Here is a 22,509-nt window from a genome sequence, read left to right on the forward strand (position 1 = left end):
TTATTCTGTGGTCACCTTGAGTCCCAGGGGTGCTCTCAGGCTGGGCTTAGAGCAGCTTCTTAGCTACCATTTTAATGTCTGTGCGTGATAAAAGTGGAGTTATTAGACCCTTTTCTGGGAGCCCTATTTCAGTCTTTGGGTATCATCCTCTTTGATTTCAGATGTAGAACAACTAATTGCTCGTGACCAATGTATTTTAGGCCTCTGGGGATAACTCAAGCATTCCAGAATGTCACCAGGAACTTCCATAGAGATACTAGAATCCAGATTTGGATTTTACGATCTCTCCCTATCACTCTTAAGAGTATTTTAGACTCTTCAGAAGTTTTCCTCCTCACTGTAGACATGGAGGGGAAAATGAGAAGGAGAGAAATTAAAATAGGAAATCTGAGGAGCAAAAGAATATTGAGCATCAGTGTATTACAGCAGAAAGAACATACTTTCAAAATGTCACTTAACTTTCCTGAGCTTCAGTTTCCTCATCTTTTTTTTTTTTTTAAGTTTGTTTATTATTTTGAGAGAGAGTGCACTCACACACAAGCAGGGGAGGTGCAGAGAGAGAGAGGGAGAGATTACCAAACAGGCCCCACACTGCCAGTGTGGAGCCTGATGTGTGGAGCCCAACCTGAGGAGCCCAGTGTGGGGCTCGAACTCATGAGCCATGAGATCATGCCCTGAGCCAAAGCCAAGAGTCGGGCGCTTAACCAACTGAGCGACCCAAGGTGTCCCTGATGAGTGTTTATATGAAGTCCATTTGTGTCCTATTATGGGCAGTGCTTAGGGCTGGGCCCTATTTAGGTTATCACGGTGAGTCAGACATCCTCTCCATTCCTGAGGGACCCGCAGTCTCCTAGGGAAGACCAATGCTCTTATGGTGTTACAGGGAACTGTAGCACCAGGTCACGTTTGCAGCAGCATGCTATAATAGAGTACTTACCAAGTGCCTGGGTGAACAGGGGAGGGGTGAGCTCTCTTCTGGAGGAGTTGCGAAAGGGAGGATTAAGATTGAATCCCTCTGAATGGGAACAACTAACTGAGTTGGGATGAGGAGAGAGGCATTCCAAGTGAAGGACCCCCAGGGACAAAGGTCTAGAAGTGGGGAACAGCAGAGTGGCATGAGGAATAGTGTGAAATCCAATGTGGCTGGAGAGTAGAAGTCATGGGAATGGGAGATAAACATGAGAGTTAGGCTAGGGCAAGACTATGAAGGTTTTGCAAACCAGGCTGAGAAGTTTGAGTTTATCCTGTGGTAGCAGTGGGAAATGATCAGATCTGTGATTTGATTTAGCAATGTGGAGATCAGAGGTGAGAGGAATGGAAATGACCCAAGCGCTAGTACTTTGGGCAAATGACTGAGAACATTGCGGAGAACAATGTCAATGGAATGACAAGGGTAGAAACCCAGATCTCAAAGATTAAAGGAGTTGAGGAAGCACAAGAAATGAGTATAGGTGGCCCTTTTAAGAGGTTTTGATGGGGTCACCTGAGTGGCTTAGTCGGTTAAGTGTCCAACTTTCGCTTAGGTCATGATCTCGCGGTTCGTGGGTTCGAGCCCCCCGTCGGGATCTGTGCTGACCGCTAGCTCAGAGCCTGGAGCCTGTTTCAGATTCTGTGTCTCCCTCTCTCTCTGACCCTCCCCTGCTCACGCTGTCTCTCTCTCTCTCTCTCTCTCTCTCTCCTAGAAATAAATTTTTAAAATATTAAAAAAAAAAAAAAGGTTTTGATGTATAGCAGCAGCTTGTCAGATGATTCTCTAGTATGTCCTATGGACCTTTGTCTGAATGGCCACATTGTAACTGGATACACTTTTTTTTTTAAATATTAGATTAATTCAAAAAAAGAAACCAGCGGTTCACAGAAGAAATCACAAGACAAGGGTCCTAAAACAGGATCAGTAAAGAAGGAGAAAGCAGCAAAGCCAGAGGAAGGTAATGACCTTTTCTGACATTTTAGATTTGTCATTAAAGTTTATCAGAAACTTTATGTCAGTGGTAATTCATAATGTTTGACAGCATTGTGTGTTCTAGAGCCTCTGGCCTTTTATCTCTGGAATAACAAACCCCTTTATAACATTGGGAGACCGTGAGGCACCCTGTTTGCTTAAACAGAGCAAAACAGTAAGAAGGCACTTTAATCCTCTGCCTTGTCTCTATGCAGTGTGGGTCAGGGGTCAGCAATCAGCTGAGTCATCTTGAGTAAGGAAAATGGAATTATGGCCAGAGATACAGCCTTTTTCCTGCGATTCACCTCTGCTTTTTAAAAGTCGGTCTAGGGGCGCCTGGGTGGCTTAGTCGGTTAAGCGTCCGACTTTTGCTTAGGTCATGACCTCGCGGTTCGTGGGTTCGAGCCCCGCGTCAGGCTCTGTGCTGACTGCCAGCTCAGAGCCTGGAGCCAATTTCAGAGTCTGTATCTCCCCCTCTCTCTCTGACCCTCCCCTGCTCACGCTGTCTCTCTCTCTCTCCTAGAAATAAATAAAAAAATTAAAAAATAAAATAAAATAAAATAAAAGTCGGTCTAGACAGAGATGTTCCATTACCAGCAGGGCCTACATTCTCAGTAGCTCCCTCATTAGAATGATACACTCCTGGCTTTCTCAGAGGAGGCTGCAGCAGGGCTGTGGTGAACAGTCTACATTGCAGGCTTTCCCTATTGCATTTTCCCCAGGGAAGTCCTGGGTCTTGTTTTTGTTACTTATTTATTTTTTTCCCCTTTATCTTATCAACTAAAACAAACAGAGTTAGGAAAGCTATTTACAATGCTTGAGGTATTTTCTTTCACCTTTGTGAATTTCAAGCTGCCTATCAGTTTACCTTGGGAAAGAAAGGAATGTAGTCTGTTTTAAAGCTCTGGTTTTGTTGTGCATTGGAGTCACCAGGACCTTTCCTGGGTTTGCTGCTGCTTTGGCCCTGGGCCTGTTTTCACTTCCTTGTTCTTCAAGCTGGGGATGTGTGGTATTGGGAATTGACCACCCCGATTTAGTACACTCTGCAGCTTTTCTTCCCTTTCATAAACTGTGTATGAGACTTTGAATTGGGGTGTGATATAAGTAAGACACCTCTACACAGGATACAAACCTAGCACAGAAGGCTGAGTCATCTGTCCGTTCCTGCCATAGGCAGTATTAAAAAAAACCCCGGAATACCCTTAGGGAACATTTGTTCTCAGCTGCAGAGCCCCTGACCTGGTTACTCATAACTCTTCAAGTACTACAGGCACGCCAGGCTTGCTCTAAGATAATTAAACATTGACCAGGATATAAAGGCACTGGTTTTTTGTAGAGCTGTCTCTTTGTTAGTACATCAGCATCAGTCCCCTGATCTCTGCGAGCCTCTAGGAGATACCCTTGAGCCTTTCTCTCCTCCTCAGCCAGGCACTGTATCTTAATGGGTGTGCCACCTGAAACTCCATCCCCATTGCCATGACCCTGGTTCTGGCCTTTATCATCTTGTACCTACAGTATTACAGCTGGTTCCTTTTAAATCTGCACTCCATATAGACAGCTGAGAGATCTAGTTAAAAACAGGAGACCAACTAACTCACTTTCCCTCAGGAAGTCTTTCAGGGGCCTCCCATTTCAAAGCAGTGTTTCCTAATTCTTGTCCTGATAGGGCATACCTAGAAAATGCCGTTGTTTGTACAGGGACAACAGGATGCATGGATGAGACTGCTTGCTGCCTGAGCGGCTGATCTGGCCATCCATAGCCTGGGCGGGAATCAAATCTCCACACACCTGTAGCCCATTCTCTTGAGAAGTTCTTTTCTTCTTTCTTCTTTCTTTTTCTTCTTCTTCTTCTTCTTTTTTTTAAATTATTTCTGAGAAAGAGAGAGAGACAGCATGAACAGGGGAGGGTCAGAGAGAGAGAGAGATACAGAATCTGGAACAGGCTAGCTGTCAGCACAGAGCCCAATGCGGGACTTGGACCCATGAACCGTGAGATCATGACCTGAGCCGAAGTCGGACGCTTAACTGACTGAGCCACCCAGGCGCCCCTCTTTTTTCTTTTTAACATGTATTCATTTTTGGGAGACAGACAGAGAGAGACAGAGACAGAGACAGAGTGTGAGTGGGGGAGGGGCAGAGAGAGAAGGAGACACAGAATCTGAAGCAGGCTCCAGGCTCTGAGCTGTCAACTCAAAGACTGTGAGATCATGACCCAAGCTAAAGTCGGTTGCTTAACCAATTGAGCCTCCCAGGTGCCCTGAGAAATTCTTATCTGAAGGATGAAGTTCAGATGCCTTTTTCCTCTGACCACAGCTTTCCTACTAATCAACCTTATCTTCTGCCACTCTTAGCTGCACTTAATATTCTAGCCTTGCTGATTTGGCTGTCTGTACGTATTGTTGTGCTATTTTCCTGCCTCTGGGCCAATGCCTATCTTTTCCCCACCTGGTCAAACCTGGCATACCTTTTGAGAGTATACAGAAAGTCTTCCCTGAAACTTACAGGAGTGCTGATGCATAAGGGCACATGGACCCCAATGTTCATAGCAGCACTCTCAACAATAGCCAAAACATGGAAAGAGAGCCTAAGTGTCCGTCAACTGACGAATGGATCAAGAAGATGTGGTTTATCTATACAATGGAATACTACATGGCAATGAGAAAGAATGAAATCTGGCCATGTGTAGCAACATGGATGGACCTTGAGGGTGTTATGCTGAGCGAAATAAGTCAGGCAGAGGAGGATAGCTACCATATGTTTGCACGTATAGGTGGATTAGGAGGAACTTAACGGAGGACCGTGGGGGAGGAGAAGAGGAAAAATAGCTGGGGAGAGGAAGGGAGGCAAACCATGAGAGACTCTTGAATGCTGAGAACAAACTGAGGGCTGATGGGGTAGGGGGGAGGGGAAGGGGGGTGATGGGCATGGGCGAGGGCACTTGTTGAAATGAGCACTGGTTGTTAGATGGGAACCAACTTGACAATAAACTATTTAAGAAAAATAAATAAATAAACATTAAAAATTTTTTTATTAAAAAAACAGTAAATCTTCCTTGAAACAGTTCCTCCAAGTAGTTTAGGTACATGTGGATATTCCCATGCTGCCCTGTGTATGTCTCTAGCATGGCACTTAGCACATTTTATTATAATCATGGGTTTATTTTATCTGTCTTTCCTACCAGGCTGTGGAACGATCCTCAGACAGATCTTAAGGGCAGGGACCTAGTCTTAATCCTCTTTACTGCTCCAGGGACTCATCTGGGGCCTGGTTGATAATAGGTGCTTAGTAAATTTTAAAGGGAAGAATATTCTAATAAGGAGGAAATAATTCTAATCTAGATACATGTGAAACTATTGGTTTTCTTGATTTTGCTCTTCTATAGGTGACTCAGTTGTAGAAAAGTAGCCTTGTCCTGCTGAGTTTATGGTGGGGTTTGTTTTCTTTTCTTTTCTTACCTAGGGCAGCTGGTGCAAATGGAAGAAAAGGGTCAGGGTTCAGTGCCCTGGTCAGTGTATGGTGTCTACATCCAGGCTGCTGGGGGCCCCTTGGCATTCCTAGTCATTATATCTCTTTTCATGCTGAATGTGGGCAGCACGGCTTTCAGCAATTGGTGGTTGAGTTACTGGATCAAGCAAGGAAGTGGGGTAAGGTTACTCATTAATGGGAAAGTTATATGTCTAAGAATGTGGCCATTTCTTTGTATTCTCTGGGTGTTCTTGGGGAAACTGTTCAGTTTTCAATTGAAAGAAGGAATGAACAAGGATTATCCAAGATAAAAAGACAAGTTCCTAATGTAATCTAACAAGATAGTTGCCCCCTAACCAGCTCATGCAGCAGTAGGACACCTGAAAGCTGTCTGTCCTCACTTAGAAGAGAGAGAAGTGGGGGGCAAAGCCTGCCTTGTGTTTGTCACAGCCAGATCCCACAGTCATTACCCCACACCTTCCCTTGAACTGAGAATCGTCCTACGTAGGAGTTCTTCACTGTCTATAGGAGTCTTGCCTCACAGGGCCTTGTCTCCAAACAGAACACCACAGTGACACAAGGGAACAAGACCTCTACGAGCAGCAGCATGAAGGACAATCCTCTCATGCAGTACTATGCCAGTATCTACGCCCTTTCCATGGCAGTCATGCTGATCCTGAAAGCCATTCGAGGAGTTGTGTTTGTCAAGGTATGCAGTGGTGCCTTCTGCTCCTCCTTTCCCTGGTAACTGCATGGTCAGGCTTCGGCATGGCTTCTCTTGGGTCAATTCTGAGCAGGGGAGCATCTCTGAAGCAAGATGGCCCTAGCTGAAATGACCTGTATCCCATTAGGCCCAGCCTTTTCTTAGTACCCACCTGTTTCCTCCATGACCATTTGCCCTTCTCCAGCTTGGGGAGTGGATGTCCTGTGATGTTGTGACCTGGTTAAATAGGAACTGAGTCTCCCTGGGTCTCTGGGCCATGATCACTTTGTCGTCTGCTCCTTAGGGCACACTGCGAGCCTCCTCCCGGCTCCATGATGAACTTTTCCGAAGGATCCTTCGAAGCCCTATGAAGTTTTTTGACACCACCCCCACTGGAAGGATTCTCAACAGGTTTTCTAAAGACATGGATGAAGGTATTTCTCACTTCTTTTATGCTCTGGAGCCCAAGCTGCAGCTCCCTGTGCTCTCTAACCTTCTAGATGACTTGCCAGGCATGCCCGTCTATCCAGCCTTAGAGTTTGAGAGCACAGGGGCTGCTGGTGTCTGCACCAGGAACATGTTAGTTTTGGCATTTTCTCCAGGTTGCAACTTGTCTTACACTAAGGACCCATCTGATTTTTCACCTGCCATCTACGTTCTCATTTGATTTCATTAAACCTGAAAATAAGTTCCAAGGATTGAGTTGGCATAAATGCTTTGGACAGGAACAGCTGAGATTCCAAAACATGTTTACTTTGAGGGCAATGCGTTGGTTGCTGGACATTTACCATCTCTGGCAAGTTTTCTGGATGCCACATGGGCTGTGCCAGCAGCAGAATTTAAATACTTCTCATAGCCCTATATAATAGTAATGGTGCTTGACCTTTATTGATGGCTTACTGTGTAACAAGCAGTATGCTGAATGTTTTAAATGGATTATCCTAATCTTCAGAGTAGCCTTATGGGGGTGGATATTGCTTCATTCACTGACTACATGGGAAAGCTGCTGTCTCTAAAGGTTAAATAACTTGCCCAAGATTACACAGCTATTATATAACAAAACTGGGAATTGAGCCCAGATCTTTCCACCCTAGAGCTAATGCTTTTAACTATTACCCTGTGTTGCCTCCAAGGAGATGTTTCAGATGTTGATAAGCCAGTGTAAAGCTATGGCCAGAGGTAGTAATAAGGGATCAGAACCATCACTAATAAACAGAACTGATGCATGACATGATCCCATTTCGACATGATCCCATTTCTGCTACACACACACACACACACACACACACACACAGATGGAGAAAAGGTGGAAAGAAAAAAGTCAGTGGTATCAACATGTCTGGGATCTTTATGAAAATACTCCAGCCAAAAAAGAAAAAAAAAGTAAGGGGAGGATATAGCTAAAAGGAGATGAAGAAAATGTTGTTAATTGTTGAAGGTTCTATACTCTTGATTTTTGTATATGTTTAAATTTTTCCATAATGAAAAATTTCTTAAATGTTAGCAGTTTATTGGTACTGGTGAGAATAAAGATTATTTTTATATATTTTTTTGCATGTTTATTTTCTGAATATTTTTACAACAAGCATATTTATTTTCTAAAGAGAAAAAAATTTTAAAGAGGTTGGGTAGCATCATAGTATACCCAAAAGAGGGACTGGGGAAAGATAGATCACTTACACTTTCTTGGGACAAGAAAAATTAGAGAAACAAGGTTTCTAGATTTTTCTCTTGATTTAAAAGACAGCACGCTCATTTTAAGGTAAAAAATTTGTGGAATCTCTTTGTGTTTTTTAAAATTTTTGATCCCATTTTCCCTGTTCCCTTATGATTTCTGCAGTCGATGTACGCCTGCCGTTCCAGGCTGAGATGTTCATCCAAAATGTCATCCTGGTGTTCTTCTGTGTTGGAATGATCACTGGAGTTTTCCCATGGTTCCTGGTGGCAGTGGGGCCCCTCTTCATCCTCTTTTCAGTTCTGCACATTGTTTCCAGGTAAACAAGACGTGTTTACATCTTCCAGGAATGAAGCCAGAGTTGCTTGTCTGCCACTCTGACACGGAACTCATTCTCTCTCCAGGGTCCTGATTCGAGAGCTGAAGCGTCTGGACAATATCACACAGTCACCTTTCCTCTCCCACATAACATCCAGCATACAGGGCCTTGCCACCATCCACGCCTACAACAAAGGGCAGGAATTTCTGCACAGGTCAGTGCTGATGGCAGCCAGAGGGCTCAAAGGGAAGTCACCCATACCAGCATTTAATAAGCCCAAAAGGCCTTCCAAGGCCAGAGTTGGGGATTGTAAAGCTCACTACGAAAATTAGTGATTTAATGGTCTCTGTTAAAATTTACTCACTTGCTGGAACTCCTTTCTAAGCAAATGAAAAGACAAAATACAGGTTTTGGAATCTCTTGGCTTTGGACTCTAAATGGCTACATATGAAGGAGTTTTCCTTTTTTCTTTTTTTTGGAACAGTAAAAGATGGTCATTGACATTAGACAGACATTTTTAGCCGAAGATAGTTTATATGAGAAATCTATGTACATAGATTGTCATTGTGGAGCTTTGTAATAACAAGAGATTGGAACTAACTTAAATGTCCTTCAATACGGAATTGATTAAGCAAGCTATGGGTATACCCATATAGAGTACTATGTTGCCCTTAAGAAGAATGAGACAGTTCTATAGATACTAATATGGAATGATTTCTAAAATACATTAGTGAGGGGCGCCTGGGTGACTCAGTTGGTTAAGCATCAGTTTCCACTCGGGTCATGATCTCATAGTCTGTGAGTTCAAGCTCCGCATCCGGCTCTGTGCTGACAGCTCAGAGCCTGAGCCCGCTTCAGATTCTGTGTCTCCCTCTCTCCCCGCTGCTCACACACTCTCTTTTTCTCTCTCTCTCTCTCAAAAATAAATAAACATTTAAAAAATAAATAAAATACATTAGTGAAAGAGCAAGGTACAAATGTGTGCACATGGTATACTCCCTTTTAGATATGTGTTTGTATATATAACATTTAGAATATCTCTGAAAGGATGCACAAGGAACTACTCATTGCCCCTGGAAAGGGGAACTGAGTAGCTAGAGGATGGGCAGGAGAAAGACTGAAAGACTGAAGTAAAACTTTTATGCTAGGGTGCCTGAGTGGCTTAAGTTGATTAAGTGTCCAACTTCGGCTCAGGTCATGATCTCGCAGGTCAAGAGTTCAGGCCCTGTGTCAGACTCTGCACTCACAGCTCAGAGCCTGGAGCCTGCTTCAGAGTCTGTGTTTCCCTCTCTGTCCCTCCCTTGTTTGGGCTCTCTCTCAAAAAGAAAGAAATGAACATTAAAAAAAAAAACCAAAACTTCTTATGCCTTCTAAATATTCTATCCTGTGTGTATCTTGTTTACTACAAAAATTAGGTAATTAGGGGCGCCTGGGTGGCTTAGTCGGTTAAGCGTCCGACTTTCGCTTGGGTCATGATCTCGCGGTTCGTGGGTTCGAGCCCCGCGTCGGGCTCTGTGCTGACTGCCAGCTCAGAGCCTGGAGCCTATTTCAGAGTCTGTGCCTCTCTCTCTCTCTGACCCTCCCCTGCTCACGCTGTCTCTCTTTTTCTCCTAGAAATAAATAAAAATTAGAAAAAAAAAACAAAAAACAAAAAAAAAAATTAGGTAATTAATTAAAAGAAAATCTAGAATGGAAGTTTAGGTTAAACGACTCAGAAAAAATAAACCTAACTTTAAGAGAAAAACAGTAAAATACACTGTATGTATGTATATATATTCACACATAAATTTAAGTGTATTGGAAAAAGTACTGAGAGACGACATAGCAGAATATTAACCCTGGTTTTAACTGAGTGGTAAGAATACCATGTTTTCTTTTTTACTACATTTCCTAGATCTCCTCCAAATATACAAAGAAGAAAAATGATTTTTTTTTTTAAACAAAGCACATTTGTCTGGCAAGACTCCCTGCTGTGAAGGTCTAGTTGTATGTGACACCCAAGCCTTTGGATGCAGTCTGTTCTGCTCTCTAGGACCCCAGGGGACAGTAGTGTCTTGCTTCTTCAGTGGCAGGGGTTGTCCAGGTCTTTTTTGCTGTGGTTTAGCTCCTGGTTCTATGCTCTGTGGCCTTGGGAAACAAGCACCATTTTGCTCAACAGCAGTGCCCCAGCAGACATTTTCCAGTTTACCATATTCATTCTGAGAGTTTATTTTTCCAGGTCTTAGGGCCTTTCTGCAGTTTGCTCTCTGTAACCTCTCTTTCTTTGAGGAAATAACCCCTGACCTAAGACATTTTGCTAAAGCTTACTCAGCTTTATTTGGTCTCCTCTCCCTGTGTATTCCTTGTGCTGTTAACGTAGATATTTTTCCCTAACAAATTTAGTATGTTTCTTTGAAAGAGTAAAACTAGAAAACCCCAAGTCATCCTATGTATGGAGCCTGGAGTACTCTGCAGTCCTTAGGTTTCCATAGCATTCTTCTGGGTACAAACAGGAAGTACTTAAAAGTTAGTCCTCCATCCATAATCCACCAGAGCTCTGACATCACCCATGTCCAGGATTGTGTGATGCTTTGTTTGCCCATTAGGTATTCTGTCTCCCTCACAGGTACCAGGAGCTACTGGATAACAACCAAGGTCCTTTCTTCTTGTTCACGTGTGCAATGCGGTGGCTGGCTGTGCGGCTGGACCTGATCAGCATTGCCTTGATCACCACCACTGGGCTGATGATTGTTCTCATGCATGGGCAGATTCCCCCCGCCTACTCGGGTCTTGCCATCTCTTACGCCGTCCAGGTCAGTCTCTGGGATGGAGCATTACCTCTCTTCACTTGAGTCCTGTGTTGCCCTAGGAGAGACATGGTGGGGGGCCCTCCCTAAGCCTTCGACTCGTAGAGCTTCTGCCTATCTCTTTGTTAGTAACATCCTGGACTTGGCTGGGGGTGGGAGGTTGGGAGAGAGAAATGAGAGCTATTTAGGAACAAAGAGATTTAAGTGTGTTGCATGTGTTTAAGAAATAGGTGCTGTTTAGAAAGCTCAAAGTACAGTTGGGAACTTGGGCACTAAGTATTTGAAGATGTTAAGGAATTATTATTAACTTTTTAGATGTCATCATGGTGTTGGACACTGGTATTGTATTTTTAAAGAGCTTTATGTTAGAGAGATGCAAGCTAAAATACTTATGGATAAAATGATAGGATGTCTGGTATTTGCTTTCAAATAATACAGAGGGGTGGCGTGGTATAAATGATACAATATCGTAAGTTGACAGTTTTTTTAAGTACATGGGAGTTATTATACCGCCCTTTTTACTCCTGTATATGTTGGACATTTTTCCATACTGGAAAGATCAAAATAAATAAGTAGTGAAGGAAAACCAAGAGGAGATATGTATCTTCACAGATTTCCCAAAGATATCTGTCCATGCTGTGCAGACTTAGTTGGTTGTTGGATGGGGAAGAATATATGTTATATGTTCTGTGTTTTAGGGTCCTCAGTCTGAGGTGCACAGGGGTTCTGCATTCTCACTAGTTCGTTTCAGGCTGATAAATATCTCCATTTGTTGTGACTGCCAGAGCAGATGCAGGTACAAGTAGGAAGCCCAGAAGTTACTCAGCTGTACATATGTGTACTGGAAATGTAAAAATGGATGGAAAGCCTTTGGATACAGGAAAGTTAATGCCTCCAGTACCACAATGCCACCTTACATTCACTGAGAATTGTAGTTGATTGGGGGATAATAGGCATTGTGTTAAGTGTTTAGAGAATGACTCATTCCCTAAAACCAGCTGCTGCAGGTGCCTGATTAGTTTGTATATTGAGCTGTACTCCACTAAATGGAGGAGGTTTTCTAGTGTTGGCCTGACATGTATTCCTAATGAATTCTCTCTTGGATTTTGCTTTCCATTATCAGCTAACGGGTCTGTTCCAGTTTACTGTCAGACTGGCATCCGAGACAGAAGCCCGTTTCACCTCAGTGGAGAGGATCAACCACTACATCAAGGTCAGTCTGCTAAAGGCTTTTACTGCGGTGTGACCCTTCGTGGGATCTTTTTGCTCTTTTACTGCCTCAGGTGGTTGTGCAGGGAGGATGCTTTTTTTCTCTGCCCTCTTCCATGGCGAGGACTCACGGTCTCTTCAGCACATGTGGAATGGAGAAAAGAATATCTTAAGAGTTTCTAAATACTTTTGTGACTTGTTTCTGAGAACGTAGGTTCATAGCTAACTTCCAAAATGTTCAGAATCTTGTTGGTTCAGTTAAGCTGACTACCGTAACGTTTTCTTTACCCTGCCTGAAACCATGTATTGTTTTAAATCTTATTCTAGTTCATTTGCTCTTTTTTTTTATTTTATTTTTTTATTTTTATTTATTTCTAGGAGAGAGAGAGAGACAGCGTGAGAAGGGGAGGGTCAGAGAGAGAGGGAGTCACAGACTGAAACAGGCTCCAGGCTCTGAGCTGGCAGTCAGCACAGAGCCCGACGCGGGGCNAGGCTCCAGGCTCTGAGCTGGCAGTCAGCACAGAGCCCGACGCGGGGCTCGAACCCACGAACCGCGAGATCATGACCTAAGCGAAAGTCGGATGCTCAACCGACTAAGCCACCCAGGCGCCCCTGGTTCATTTGCTCTTAACCAGGGAGGGCCATTGGTGTCCCCCCACTGAGCTTTAGGCAGAGACAGACGTGGGCCTCATCTCTGGAGATTCTAATGCAGTAGGTCTGGGATGAGACCCAGCTTCTGAAGTTTTAGAAGCCCCTTAGCTAATTCTAAACTGCATTCATAGTTTAGAAACCAGTGAATTTAGTGGATACTGAGATGGTCCAGTTTCTCCTACTTTCCCTCAGTAACCCCCTGCAGGGCAGCCGTGGGGCAGCCTCTTGCTGGTGTCCTTCCTGGAACTCTGAAAGCAGTTTTCTGTAGAGAGAAGCAGAGTCACGAGTAGTTAGGATTTTCAGATTTAACTCAGTTCTCAGGAGTTACCTATTTTGTGAACTGCCCAGAGACTTTATCAGCATTTGTATCATTGTTTGCATGGGAAGAATTATTCTCAGAATGGCAGATAGCCATCTAATGTATCTGCTCATAGATGTTCCTTAATGTTTATCCATTAGCTTCATTGCCCATTGCTCATGTCTGTGGACAGTATGTGGGTGTATATACAGGTGTGTAGTGTTTGATTTAATATTGCTGTTGGTGAGAGCCTCTTGCTAGAGAGGTCAGGGTGGGTAATGGTCAGCCATAGTGGAGTGGACCCTGCACAAACCAGTCCCATTTCTGAGGACTGGCTCCACTGCCAGTCCCCAACCTGAATGCCTGTGCCAACACGGAGTCCTACCAGCTTGGAATCTGAGACTTCAGTCTCCACCTGCTCCCCCCACCCCCACCGCTGCCCAGAGCACCATAGCCCTTGGCCCTTACTTCCCTATGAGGCCGTAAAGCTCCATGACTACTCGCCAGAGAATTTTCAAACGTTGCAAGGTGGGACTGTTGGGAACAAAAATCACCCAAGCAGTTACATTGAACACAGCGTTATAAAGCTGAATGGATTTCCACAATTCTCTAATTCAGTCCCACAATTTGCAGATGAGAAACTAAGGCCTAGAGTGAAGAAATGATATATCCAGGTCACACAGCTATTGGTGGCAAATCTTGATTATAGCCCATGTCTCCTGGGGTGACTAATACTTCAGAATGCTAGGATCTGATCAAGTATTCAGTAAATGATAGTTTCCTTCCTTTGGGTTTAGGCCATTGGCTTCCAAATGGTGGAATCTTATTTCAAATAGCATATTTTCTTCTTTTCTTTTTTTAAATGTTTATTTATTTTTGAGAGACTGAGAGAGACAGAATGTGAGAAGGGAGGGGCGGAAAGGGAGGGAGGGAGACACAGAATCCAAAGCAATCCAGGCTCCAGACTCTGAGCTGTCAGCACAGAGCCCGATATGGGGCTCCAACCCACAAACCGTGAGATCATGACATGAGCCGAATATTTTCAAAGAATTCCAATCAAAACAGCTGTGTTTGAAGAGCAGCGGAAGGCCTGATACTCCACCATTGACCTCCAATGTGATTTTGTGGAGAAATTCCAAAAGACAGAAAACAGTTTGAAAGCTGCCGCCTTCCCCCAAGATACTGCTTAGTAGCCACTGTACTGCTAACTGAAAAGTTAGTAGCCATTGTAGGCCATCTGATTTAGTGGTAATAAGCATTTATTGCCTTTCATGGGAAGGGGACAGGGTAGCAGCTGGCTCTGTATGGCTGCTATGGTTGTCCTGATTTTACTTCTCTTCGAAAGGCTTGCAACCCCCACAGAATCTGGTCCGCCTGATCCAGCCCCTTCTGTCTCCCCAGACTCTCTCTTTGGAAGCACCTGCCAGAATTAAGAACAAGGCTCCCTCCCCTGATTGGCCCCAGGAAGGAGAGGTGACCTTTGAGAATGCAGAGATGAGGTACCAAGAAAATCTCCCTCTGGTTCTGAAGAAGGTGTCCTTCACCATCAAACCTAAGGAGAAGATTGGCATTGTGGGGCGAACTGGATCAGGTAAGAATGCAGAGGCCTCTAGAGAAACATTTGAACCTCTCTGAGTTAAGTTTGGGGCCCATGATTTGCTGTTTATTGACTATCACTCTCATCCCTTCAAACCCATTTTGTATTAGAGGAGTAAGAAGGAGGGGGTCTCTCTGAAGCCATTTTCTAAAAGTATTGTCCACCCTGCTTTTGTAATACTTAGTGCTTTTTCTAGTCATAAAAGTATACATTCTCAATGCATAACACTTGGAGCATTTGGTAAAGTACAAAAGGGGGAAGAGCACCCATAACTCCACTACCCAGAGATAATTACTGTTAATATTTTGGTGGGTATCTTGTCAGGCTTTTTCTATCAACAAATATGTTTACAAAAATGGGGACATTCTATACACACCATCTCACAATCTGCTTTTATTTTTTTTTTTACGATCTGCTTTTAAATCTACCAGTTATTGGGGCGCCTGGGTGGCTTAGTCGGTTAAGCGTCCGACCTTCGCTTAGGTTATGATCTCGCGGTTCGTGGGTTCAAGCCCCGCGTCGGGCTCTGTGCTGACTGCCAGCTCAGAGCCTGGAGCCTGTTTCAGTCTGTGACTCCCTCTCTCTCAGACCCTATCCTGCTCACGCTGTCTCTCTCAATCTCTCTCCTAGAAATAAAATTTAAAAAAAAAACAAAAACTACCAGTTATTTCTCTATGTCAATTAATAGCCTATAACATGAATTCTATGCATCATGATATAAAATTCTGTTTTATGGATGTACCATAATTTATATTTAACCAATTCCCAGTTGTGGGGAATTGAAGTGGTTGTCAATTTTTTACTATTATGAATAGTAATGCAGTGAACATCCTTATTTCTGTGAGGTCAAAATACACAAAAAATTTAAGTTGTCTGTGACATATTGCCAGTGTTACCTTATATATTTATCAGAAGCTAACACAGCTCTTTAAAAAAAAATTTGGGGGGGCGCCTGGGTGGCTCAGTCAGTTGAGTGTCCGACTTGGGCTCAGGTCATGATTTCACGGTTCGTGGGTTCAAGCCCTGAATTGGGCTCTGTGCTGACAGTTAGCTCAGAGCCTGGAGCCTGTTTTAGATTCTGTGTCTCCCTCTCTCTCTGACCTTCCCCTGCTCACGCTGTCTCTCTCCCTCTCCTTCTCTCAGAAATTAAAAAAAATTTTTTGAATGTTTGTCTATTTTTGAGAGAGAGCGTGTGGACAAACGAGCATTAGGGGAGTGGGGGAGGGGCAGAGAGAGAGGAAGACACAGAATCTGAATCAGGCTCCATGCTCTGAGCTGTCAGCACAGAGCCTGATGCAGTGCTCAGACCCTCCAACTGTGAGATCATGACCTAAGCCAAAGTCAGACATTCCACCCACTGAGCCACCCAGGGGCCCCATAACACAGCTCTAAATGAGGAACCTGTGTCCCTTTGAAGACAGAAATTATTTTCTTAATCTGACATCAATTGCAAAGAAATTGAGAATTGGCCCTCGTTTTAGACATTTTGCTTTGCACTTGGTATCATATTACTTACATGCCCTTTAGATTTCTAGGGTCAAGAATTGAGTAATTTATTTCTTTCCCTTTTCTTCCTGAATGAGAGTTCAAAACATTGAGTCTTGTTTTACTAACTGGTTTACCTGGTTTAAGAAGTCTCTTTGGTTCAGTTTTCATTAGCTTTTGGGACTCTATGCTTCCTTGGCATCAGAACTCTTCTAGGTCTGTTTCTTTCCATTTAAAACAAAACAAAACAAAACAAAAAGCCTTGTATCTTTTCTGGCCAGTTTACTTTAAAGAACCTGCTAAGAAGAAGGAAAAAAAAAGCCATTTCCTGCTTCCTGCTTGAAGGAATTATTTCATGTCAGAACAATCCACTGTCTGTAGGTTTTTTACACTGGCAGGAGGGTGTCTAGCCAAGGAGGGTGGGTGTCCCTAAAGCTCTTCCTACACTCTCCTCCCTCAAATTCCCTCTGCATCATTGTCTCTCAGGGGTACTCAGCTCTCCTGAAAGTCTAACTGCTGTCCCCTCCTGTGATTCCCTTTAACACAGGTAAGACAGACAGAAGTATTCATTGAGACTTTATTAAATCATAAGTAGTGACAGAAGAAAAATAAGAAAAAATAAAATAATTATAAATAGCCTGACTTGCAAAGTCTAGGCTCTAATCCTAACAAGTTTCTTCAAAGACTCTTAAATTTTTTTTTATGTTTTATTTATTTCTGAGAGAGAGAGAAAGAGACAGCATGAGCAGGGGAGGGTCAGAACGAGAGGGAGACACAGAATCTGAAGCAGGCTCCAGGCTCTGAGCTGTCAGCACAGAGCCTGATGCGGGGCTCGAACTCACGAACTGCGAGATCATGACCTGAGCTGAAGTCGGGTGCTTAACCGACTGAGCCTCCCAGACACCCCCTTCAAAGACTCTTAGACCCTGATTCTGCTGTGGCTGTAGTCAGGGACATCACTGTAAGGACTTCATGGCCTCTTTTACTAGCACATTCCATCAGTGCAAAGGTAGTCTGGATTCAGAGAACTGTAGGACTTTCCAGTCCAGGTAGCATCTTTTGTTAAAGTGGAACAAACCTGATCTATTTATTTGAGGATAATTCCTTCCTTAGTTTATATCTTAAAACAAAACATTGCCTTGACACCGAGGGAGAGTCTCCCTGCCTTCCTTGTATGAGGGTACAGGGCCACTGACCAGACCCCCTCTCTCCCAGTTCTGAATAAAACCATTCACTTGTAGGAGGAGAAGGCCTCATTAAGAGTCCTGCTATGTAGACTTAGTTTCCCAGCTCATTTCTAGGAGATGCATGCGAGGATTGCTGCTTTAGGAGAGTGGATATTTCTCAGGGTCCCCATTAGTTATTTGACAGGGGTCTGCCCAGGGGACAAATCCCAACCATGGAGATGTGGCTTTAGACACTGGAGGCAAGGCAGGATATTTGTGCCCTCAGTGACTGCTGAATAGACAAAGTCATGACGTTCTCATGAGAGGACTTTCAGAACATGGATGCAGAAGAGTAAGGGGGGTTGAGAACCAGGCATCTGCCTGAGGAAAAGTCACTGAAAAGCTAAAAACCTGTGGTCCTACATCTAAACCATGGGTTTGAATTGTGGAAAGGCAGACCTGACTGTGTCTGGTTTTTTGGGAGGCGAGGGAGGCACTATAGAGATAGCTCTTTAAATGTTTATATCTTTTGACATAGTAATTTCATTTCTGAGAATCTTTCCCAAGGAAATCATCTGAGGCGGGAGCACAATTTGGGCATGCCATAACATTATTACAGTATTGAATAAACTATGTGTCTAGTGTTAGAGGACTGGTCAAATAAGTAAGAGCACATCCACATGGTGGAATATATTGCAGCCGGTAAAACTTTATTTTGAAAAATTTTTAAAATGGTTGAGTGCTTGTTATATAAGTGGAAAAAGGCAATTATACTATTGTCTATCTGGTGTGATCTCAATTCTGAGAAAAAGACTGAAAGAAACATATCAAAAGTAACAGTAGTAAGGGTGGCTTGGTTGGCTAAGCGTCCGACTTCAGCTCAGATCATGATTTCATGGCTCATAAGTTCGAGCCTCACATCAGGCTCTGTGCTGAAAGCTCTGAGCCTGAAGCCTGCTTCAGGTTCTGTGTCTCCTTCTCTCTGCCCTCTCCTGCTCCCATACATTCTCTCTCTCTCTCTCACTCTCAAAAATAAATAAACATTAAAAATTTAAAAATATATAACAGTAGTGAGATTACAGGAGATTGACATTATCTCCTCGAATTACTTATAAGACTTTTAAAATGATTCAATTAAGAAAAGCTGTTCTGACCTCATCAGTTTCTCTCTCAGACCTGCTTTTTTCTGTCACAGTTCCTTATCTCAGTAGAGTCATCTACAGCCACTTACTCAAGCTGAAACCTCCTTCCCTATGTATTTACCCCAGAACTTCTTCCGTTCCCAGCTGCAGCAGCTGTGGTAGAAGGCTTTGTCTTGTTTCTCTCTTAGCTACAATAAGGGGACAGAAGAGAGAGAAGACAGCTTGTCCTCTGGTTAGCTCCCCTAGCTCCTTGCTGTAAGATCTGTCGCCTCACTTTGCCTGAGATGCATTAAAGCCTGTGAAAGTGAAAAGCAGGCATTTTCCTGATTTACTCTTGTGAAATTATGGCAGTCCCTCAAACTCCTTCTCAGGCTGAAGCTGTGTGATTTGTTTGTTTATTTTAAATGTTTGTTTATTAGAGACAGAGCTTGAGTGGGGGAGGGGGGGAGAGAGAGAGAGAGAGAGAGAGAGGAAAACACAGAATCTGAAGCAGCTCCAGGCTCTGAGCTGTCAGTGCAAAGCCTAACGTGGGGCTCAAACTCGTAAACCACAAGTTCATGACCTGAGCCAAAGTCAGATGCTTAGCCTTGAGCCATCCAAGCACCCCTGAAGCTGTGTGATTTAAATGTATACGCTTGGTAGCTCAGGAAAGTGCTTTTTTTTTTTTTTTCCTGTTTCTGGCTATCATTGTCTTTCTTTTTTTTTTTTTTTTAACTGTTTATTTTTGAGAGAGAGTGAGAGATAGCATATGCAGGCGAGGCGCAGAGAGAGAGGGAGACACAGAATCTGAAGCAGGGTCCAGCCTCTCAGCTGTCAGCACAGAGCCTGATGTGGTGCTCAAACTTACCGACTGTGAGATCATGACCTGAGCTGAAGTCGGTTGCTTAACCGACTGAGCCACCCAGACACCCCTCTGGGTATCATTTTCTACATTATCTTAGCTAATCGATAAAATAGCCATTGAATAGAACTAGAAAAATAGATGATTTTTCCCTGAGAATAAACCAGTTTTGTCTTCCTGGAATTTGCTAACTGAGCTACCTCTCTGCATGTCTTTTGACTCCTTAGGGAAGTCCTCTCTGGGGATGGCCCTCTTCCGTCTGGTGGAGTTATCTGGAGGCTGCATCAAGATTGATGGAGTGAGAATCAGTGATATTGGCCTTGCTGATCTCCGAAGCAAGCTCTCCATTATTCCTCAAGAGCCAGTGCTGTTCAGTGGCACTGTCAGGTGAGGACCTGAGTGCCCGTGTGCTTTGTGCTGCGTTTCAAGGCCGGATGGGCCTGTTAGAGTCCCCATGTGGGACTGAGATCTGGTGGCCTCTAGTCTAGTGCTTTTCCCACCACCCTGTGCTTCTTACTGCAGAAGGAAGGAGCAGCTCCCCTGCACAAGCCACCTCATCAATGAAATGGGGCCCAGGGGCCCTGCAGCATGGTGGGGAAGAAGTCAGCGAGATGTGGGCTCCAATCCCTGCTCTGTGACTTCAGGCTAAGTTACCTGACTGCACCTAAGCTTGTTCCCTCATCTGTAAAATGGGGCTTAAAAATTTTTTTTGTTTGTTTATTTATTTTTTGAGAGAGAGGGAGGGCACAGCACATTCATGTGGTGGGGAGGGGCAGAGAGAGAGGGAGAAAACGCATCCCCGGCAGGCTTCACGCTCGGTACAGAGCGCAGTGTGAGGCTCAGTCTCACCAACTGTAAGATCATGACCCAAGCCGAAATCAAGAGTTGAAGCTTAACTGATTGGGCCACCCAGGCACCCCAAATGGGGATATTATTAAGAGCTGTTGTTGTGAAGGCTGAATAAGTTCATACAGATTATACAAGCACTGAGCCCGGCAAATGGTGGGCATTCGATGAACAGTAGCCACTCATCAGCTTCATCACCATCATCCTCCATCTTCCTCCCACTCCGTATTGTCATCTCTCCTTTGTATGCTCCAGATTGCCCTTCTCATGATGATTTTCAGGCATTATTATTCCTCAGGTTTTTTCATTTTCCAGTATAGTATCTTCCCCCACCTTTGATTCTGCCTCTGGAATGATGTCTCTCTCTGAAATCTGCCAGGATGCCTAAGATAAAATTCCTCTTCTTAACCTGTTAAAATAGTAATGAAGAAAGAAATAGCATTTAATCCCATTATATTTCCTTATAACTTATCCTACCCTTACCTTTAGCTTTAAGCTTTTGCCTCCTGGAAATAATGGCTTTCCATAATTCATCTCTGTTTCTATTCAAGTTGCCTGTCCTTTGAACTAAAAATATCTTTAACTATATAGTTGACCTAGATTGGACTTCTTTTTTTTTTTTTTAAATCACTCTAAAAGCAGTATTGCCATTTCTTTCATTTTTAGTGATCTTCAAAAAAATTGGTACCAACTTAATTTCAAATGACCACAGATTTATCTTTAAAATTAGGTCCCCTCCTGGAGCACCTGGGTGGCTCAGTTAAGTGTCATATTCTTGATTTTGGTCATGATCTCACAGTTCGTGGGATCGAGCCCTCTGTCAGGCTTTATGCTGACAGCACAGAGCCTGCTTGGGATTCTCTCTCTCTCTCTCTCTCTCTCTCTCTCTCTCTCCCGCTCCCTTTTTCTCTCTGCCCCTCCCCCAGGTGTGTGTGCATGTGTGTGCATGCTCTCGCACTCTAAATAAATTAGCAAACATTTTTTTTTAAAAATTAGGTTTCCTTCCTTTCTTCAAAAATGGCACCTGAACTCGCTGATTCAAGGAGGTTTGGTAGATAAAATGAATTTTCATCTACACTCATGTAGGGTCAACACTCTTGGGTATGTTCATTTTGGCATTTTCTCTAACCACCAATGAATTTGGGCACCATAGAATGGATCAGTCATTCCCGTTTAGGTGCCAAGATAACAAAGTAAAACAAATGTCAGAAGAGAATTAGAATTTATTGAAGACTCAGGTCTAAAATTAAGAAATTGAGAGTTGTTGCCAAACCTGCTCTTCCCTCCCATAAATCTCTCTTATTTTTAGATGCCACAGGAATGCCTTTGAGAATATAATTGGCCTTACAATTTTTGGCTCAGGACAAAAGAACCATTTTTTTAATCATCAGTTGGAAAAGAATTAAGAAACAAAGTGTGTTAAATTTGACTCTGTTTAATTCACTGCCACCAACATGCCTTGCTTGTTTTCTCTAAATTTTACAGCACTTCCTTTGGGGCTGTGAATCAGGAGCTTCTAGAGTTGATGGTTAAGTGCTAGCTTTGGCAGCACATACACTAGAATTAATGGTTAAGAACTGACCTGCTGGTATTTGTAACCCATCACGGACGTGCAGCTTTTGTGGGCATTGGGGCCGTTTGTTCTCAGCCCCAGAGACATGTTGCTGCTTGCTGGACAAGCTTATAGCCCGTGTGCTCCTGCCCTGAGTTTTTAGTTATTGAGCTCACAGTGCTATTTGGGGAATCTGCTGTACAAGTTTAGGAAATCCTGTAGGTTTCATTTCCTGCCAGCTGTAATTTTGTCTTTTTAAGTCAGTAGTAGATGCTGAGGTGAAATAAAATCATAGACCTACTATATTCTTCCTTTTATATTCTCAGGTCTTGTACAAATCCCAAAGAACATTCAGTTTTTGGTGGTGTTTTGCTTTTCTTAGACTATTAAAAAGCCTGGGGCTCCCGGCTGGTTCAGTTGGTTGAGCGACTGACTTGATTTCAGCTCACATCATGATCCCAGGGTCATGGGATGGAGCCCTGCATCAGGTTCTGTGCTGAGCGTGGAGCCTGTTTAAGTTTCTCTCTCTCTCTCTCTCTCTCTCTCTCTCTCTCTCTCTTTCTCTCTCTCTCTCCCTCCCCCTCTCCCTCTCTCTCTCTCTCTCTCTCTCCCCCCCGCCCCCAAATTTAAAAAAAAAAAAAAAAAAAGAAATTTTAAGAAAGTGTGTCCCTTTCCTTTTTTTTTTTTTAAATTTCTTTAAATTTGGGGCGCCTGGGTGGCTTAGTCGGTTAAGCGTCCGACTTTCACTTAGGTCATGATCTCGCGGTTCGTGGGTTCGAGCCCCGCGTCGGGCTCTGTGCTGACTGCCAGCTCAGAGCCTGGAGCCTGTTTC

The 22,509-nt window shown here is 43.6% G+C and overlaps 1 protein-coding gene across 2 annotated transcripts in view; it reads left to right on the plus strand.

The window, feature by feature from the left end:
• The window catches only part of ABCC5 (ATP binding cassette subfamily C member 5), a 95,562-nt gene that overhangs the window by 60,598 nt on the left and 12,455 nt on the right, over nt 1-22,509 (plus strand). For both annotated transcript variants that reach the window (XM_039241661.1, XM_039241662.1), the window contains 10 exons: nt 1,826-1,928; nt 5,402-5,586; nt 5,970-6,116; nt 6,415-6,544; nt 7,951-8,104; nt 8,190-8,318; nt 10,710-10,896; nt 12,014-12,103; nt 14,450-14,639; nt 19,507-19,666. In XM_039241661.1, the coding sequence (XP_039097592.1) occupies nt 1,826-1,928; nt 5,402-5,586; nt 5,970-6,116; nt 6,415-6,544; nt 7,951-8,104; nt 8,190-8,318; nt 10,710-10,896; nt 12,014-12,103; nt 14,450-14,639; nt 19,507-19,666 (1,475 nt within the window). The remainder of the gene's footprint in view (nt 1-1,825; nt 1,929-5,401; nt 5,587-5,969; nt 6,117-6,414; nt 6,545-7,950; nt 8,105-8,189; nt 8,319-10,709; nt 10,897-12,013; nt 12,104-14,449; nt 14,640-19,506; nt 19,667-22,509) is intronic.

Source organism: Hyaena hyaena, unplaced genomic scaffold (assembly GCF_003009895.1).
Source record: "Hyaena hyaena isolate Hyena2069 unplaced genomic scaffold, ASM300989v1 scaffold_199, whole genome shotgun sequence".
Lineage (NCBI taxonomy): Eukaryota > Metazoa > Chordata > Mammalia > Carnivora > Hyaenidae > Hyaena > Hyaena hyaena.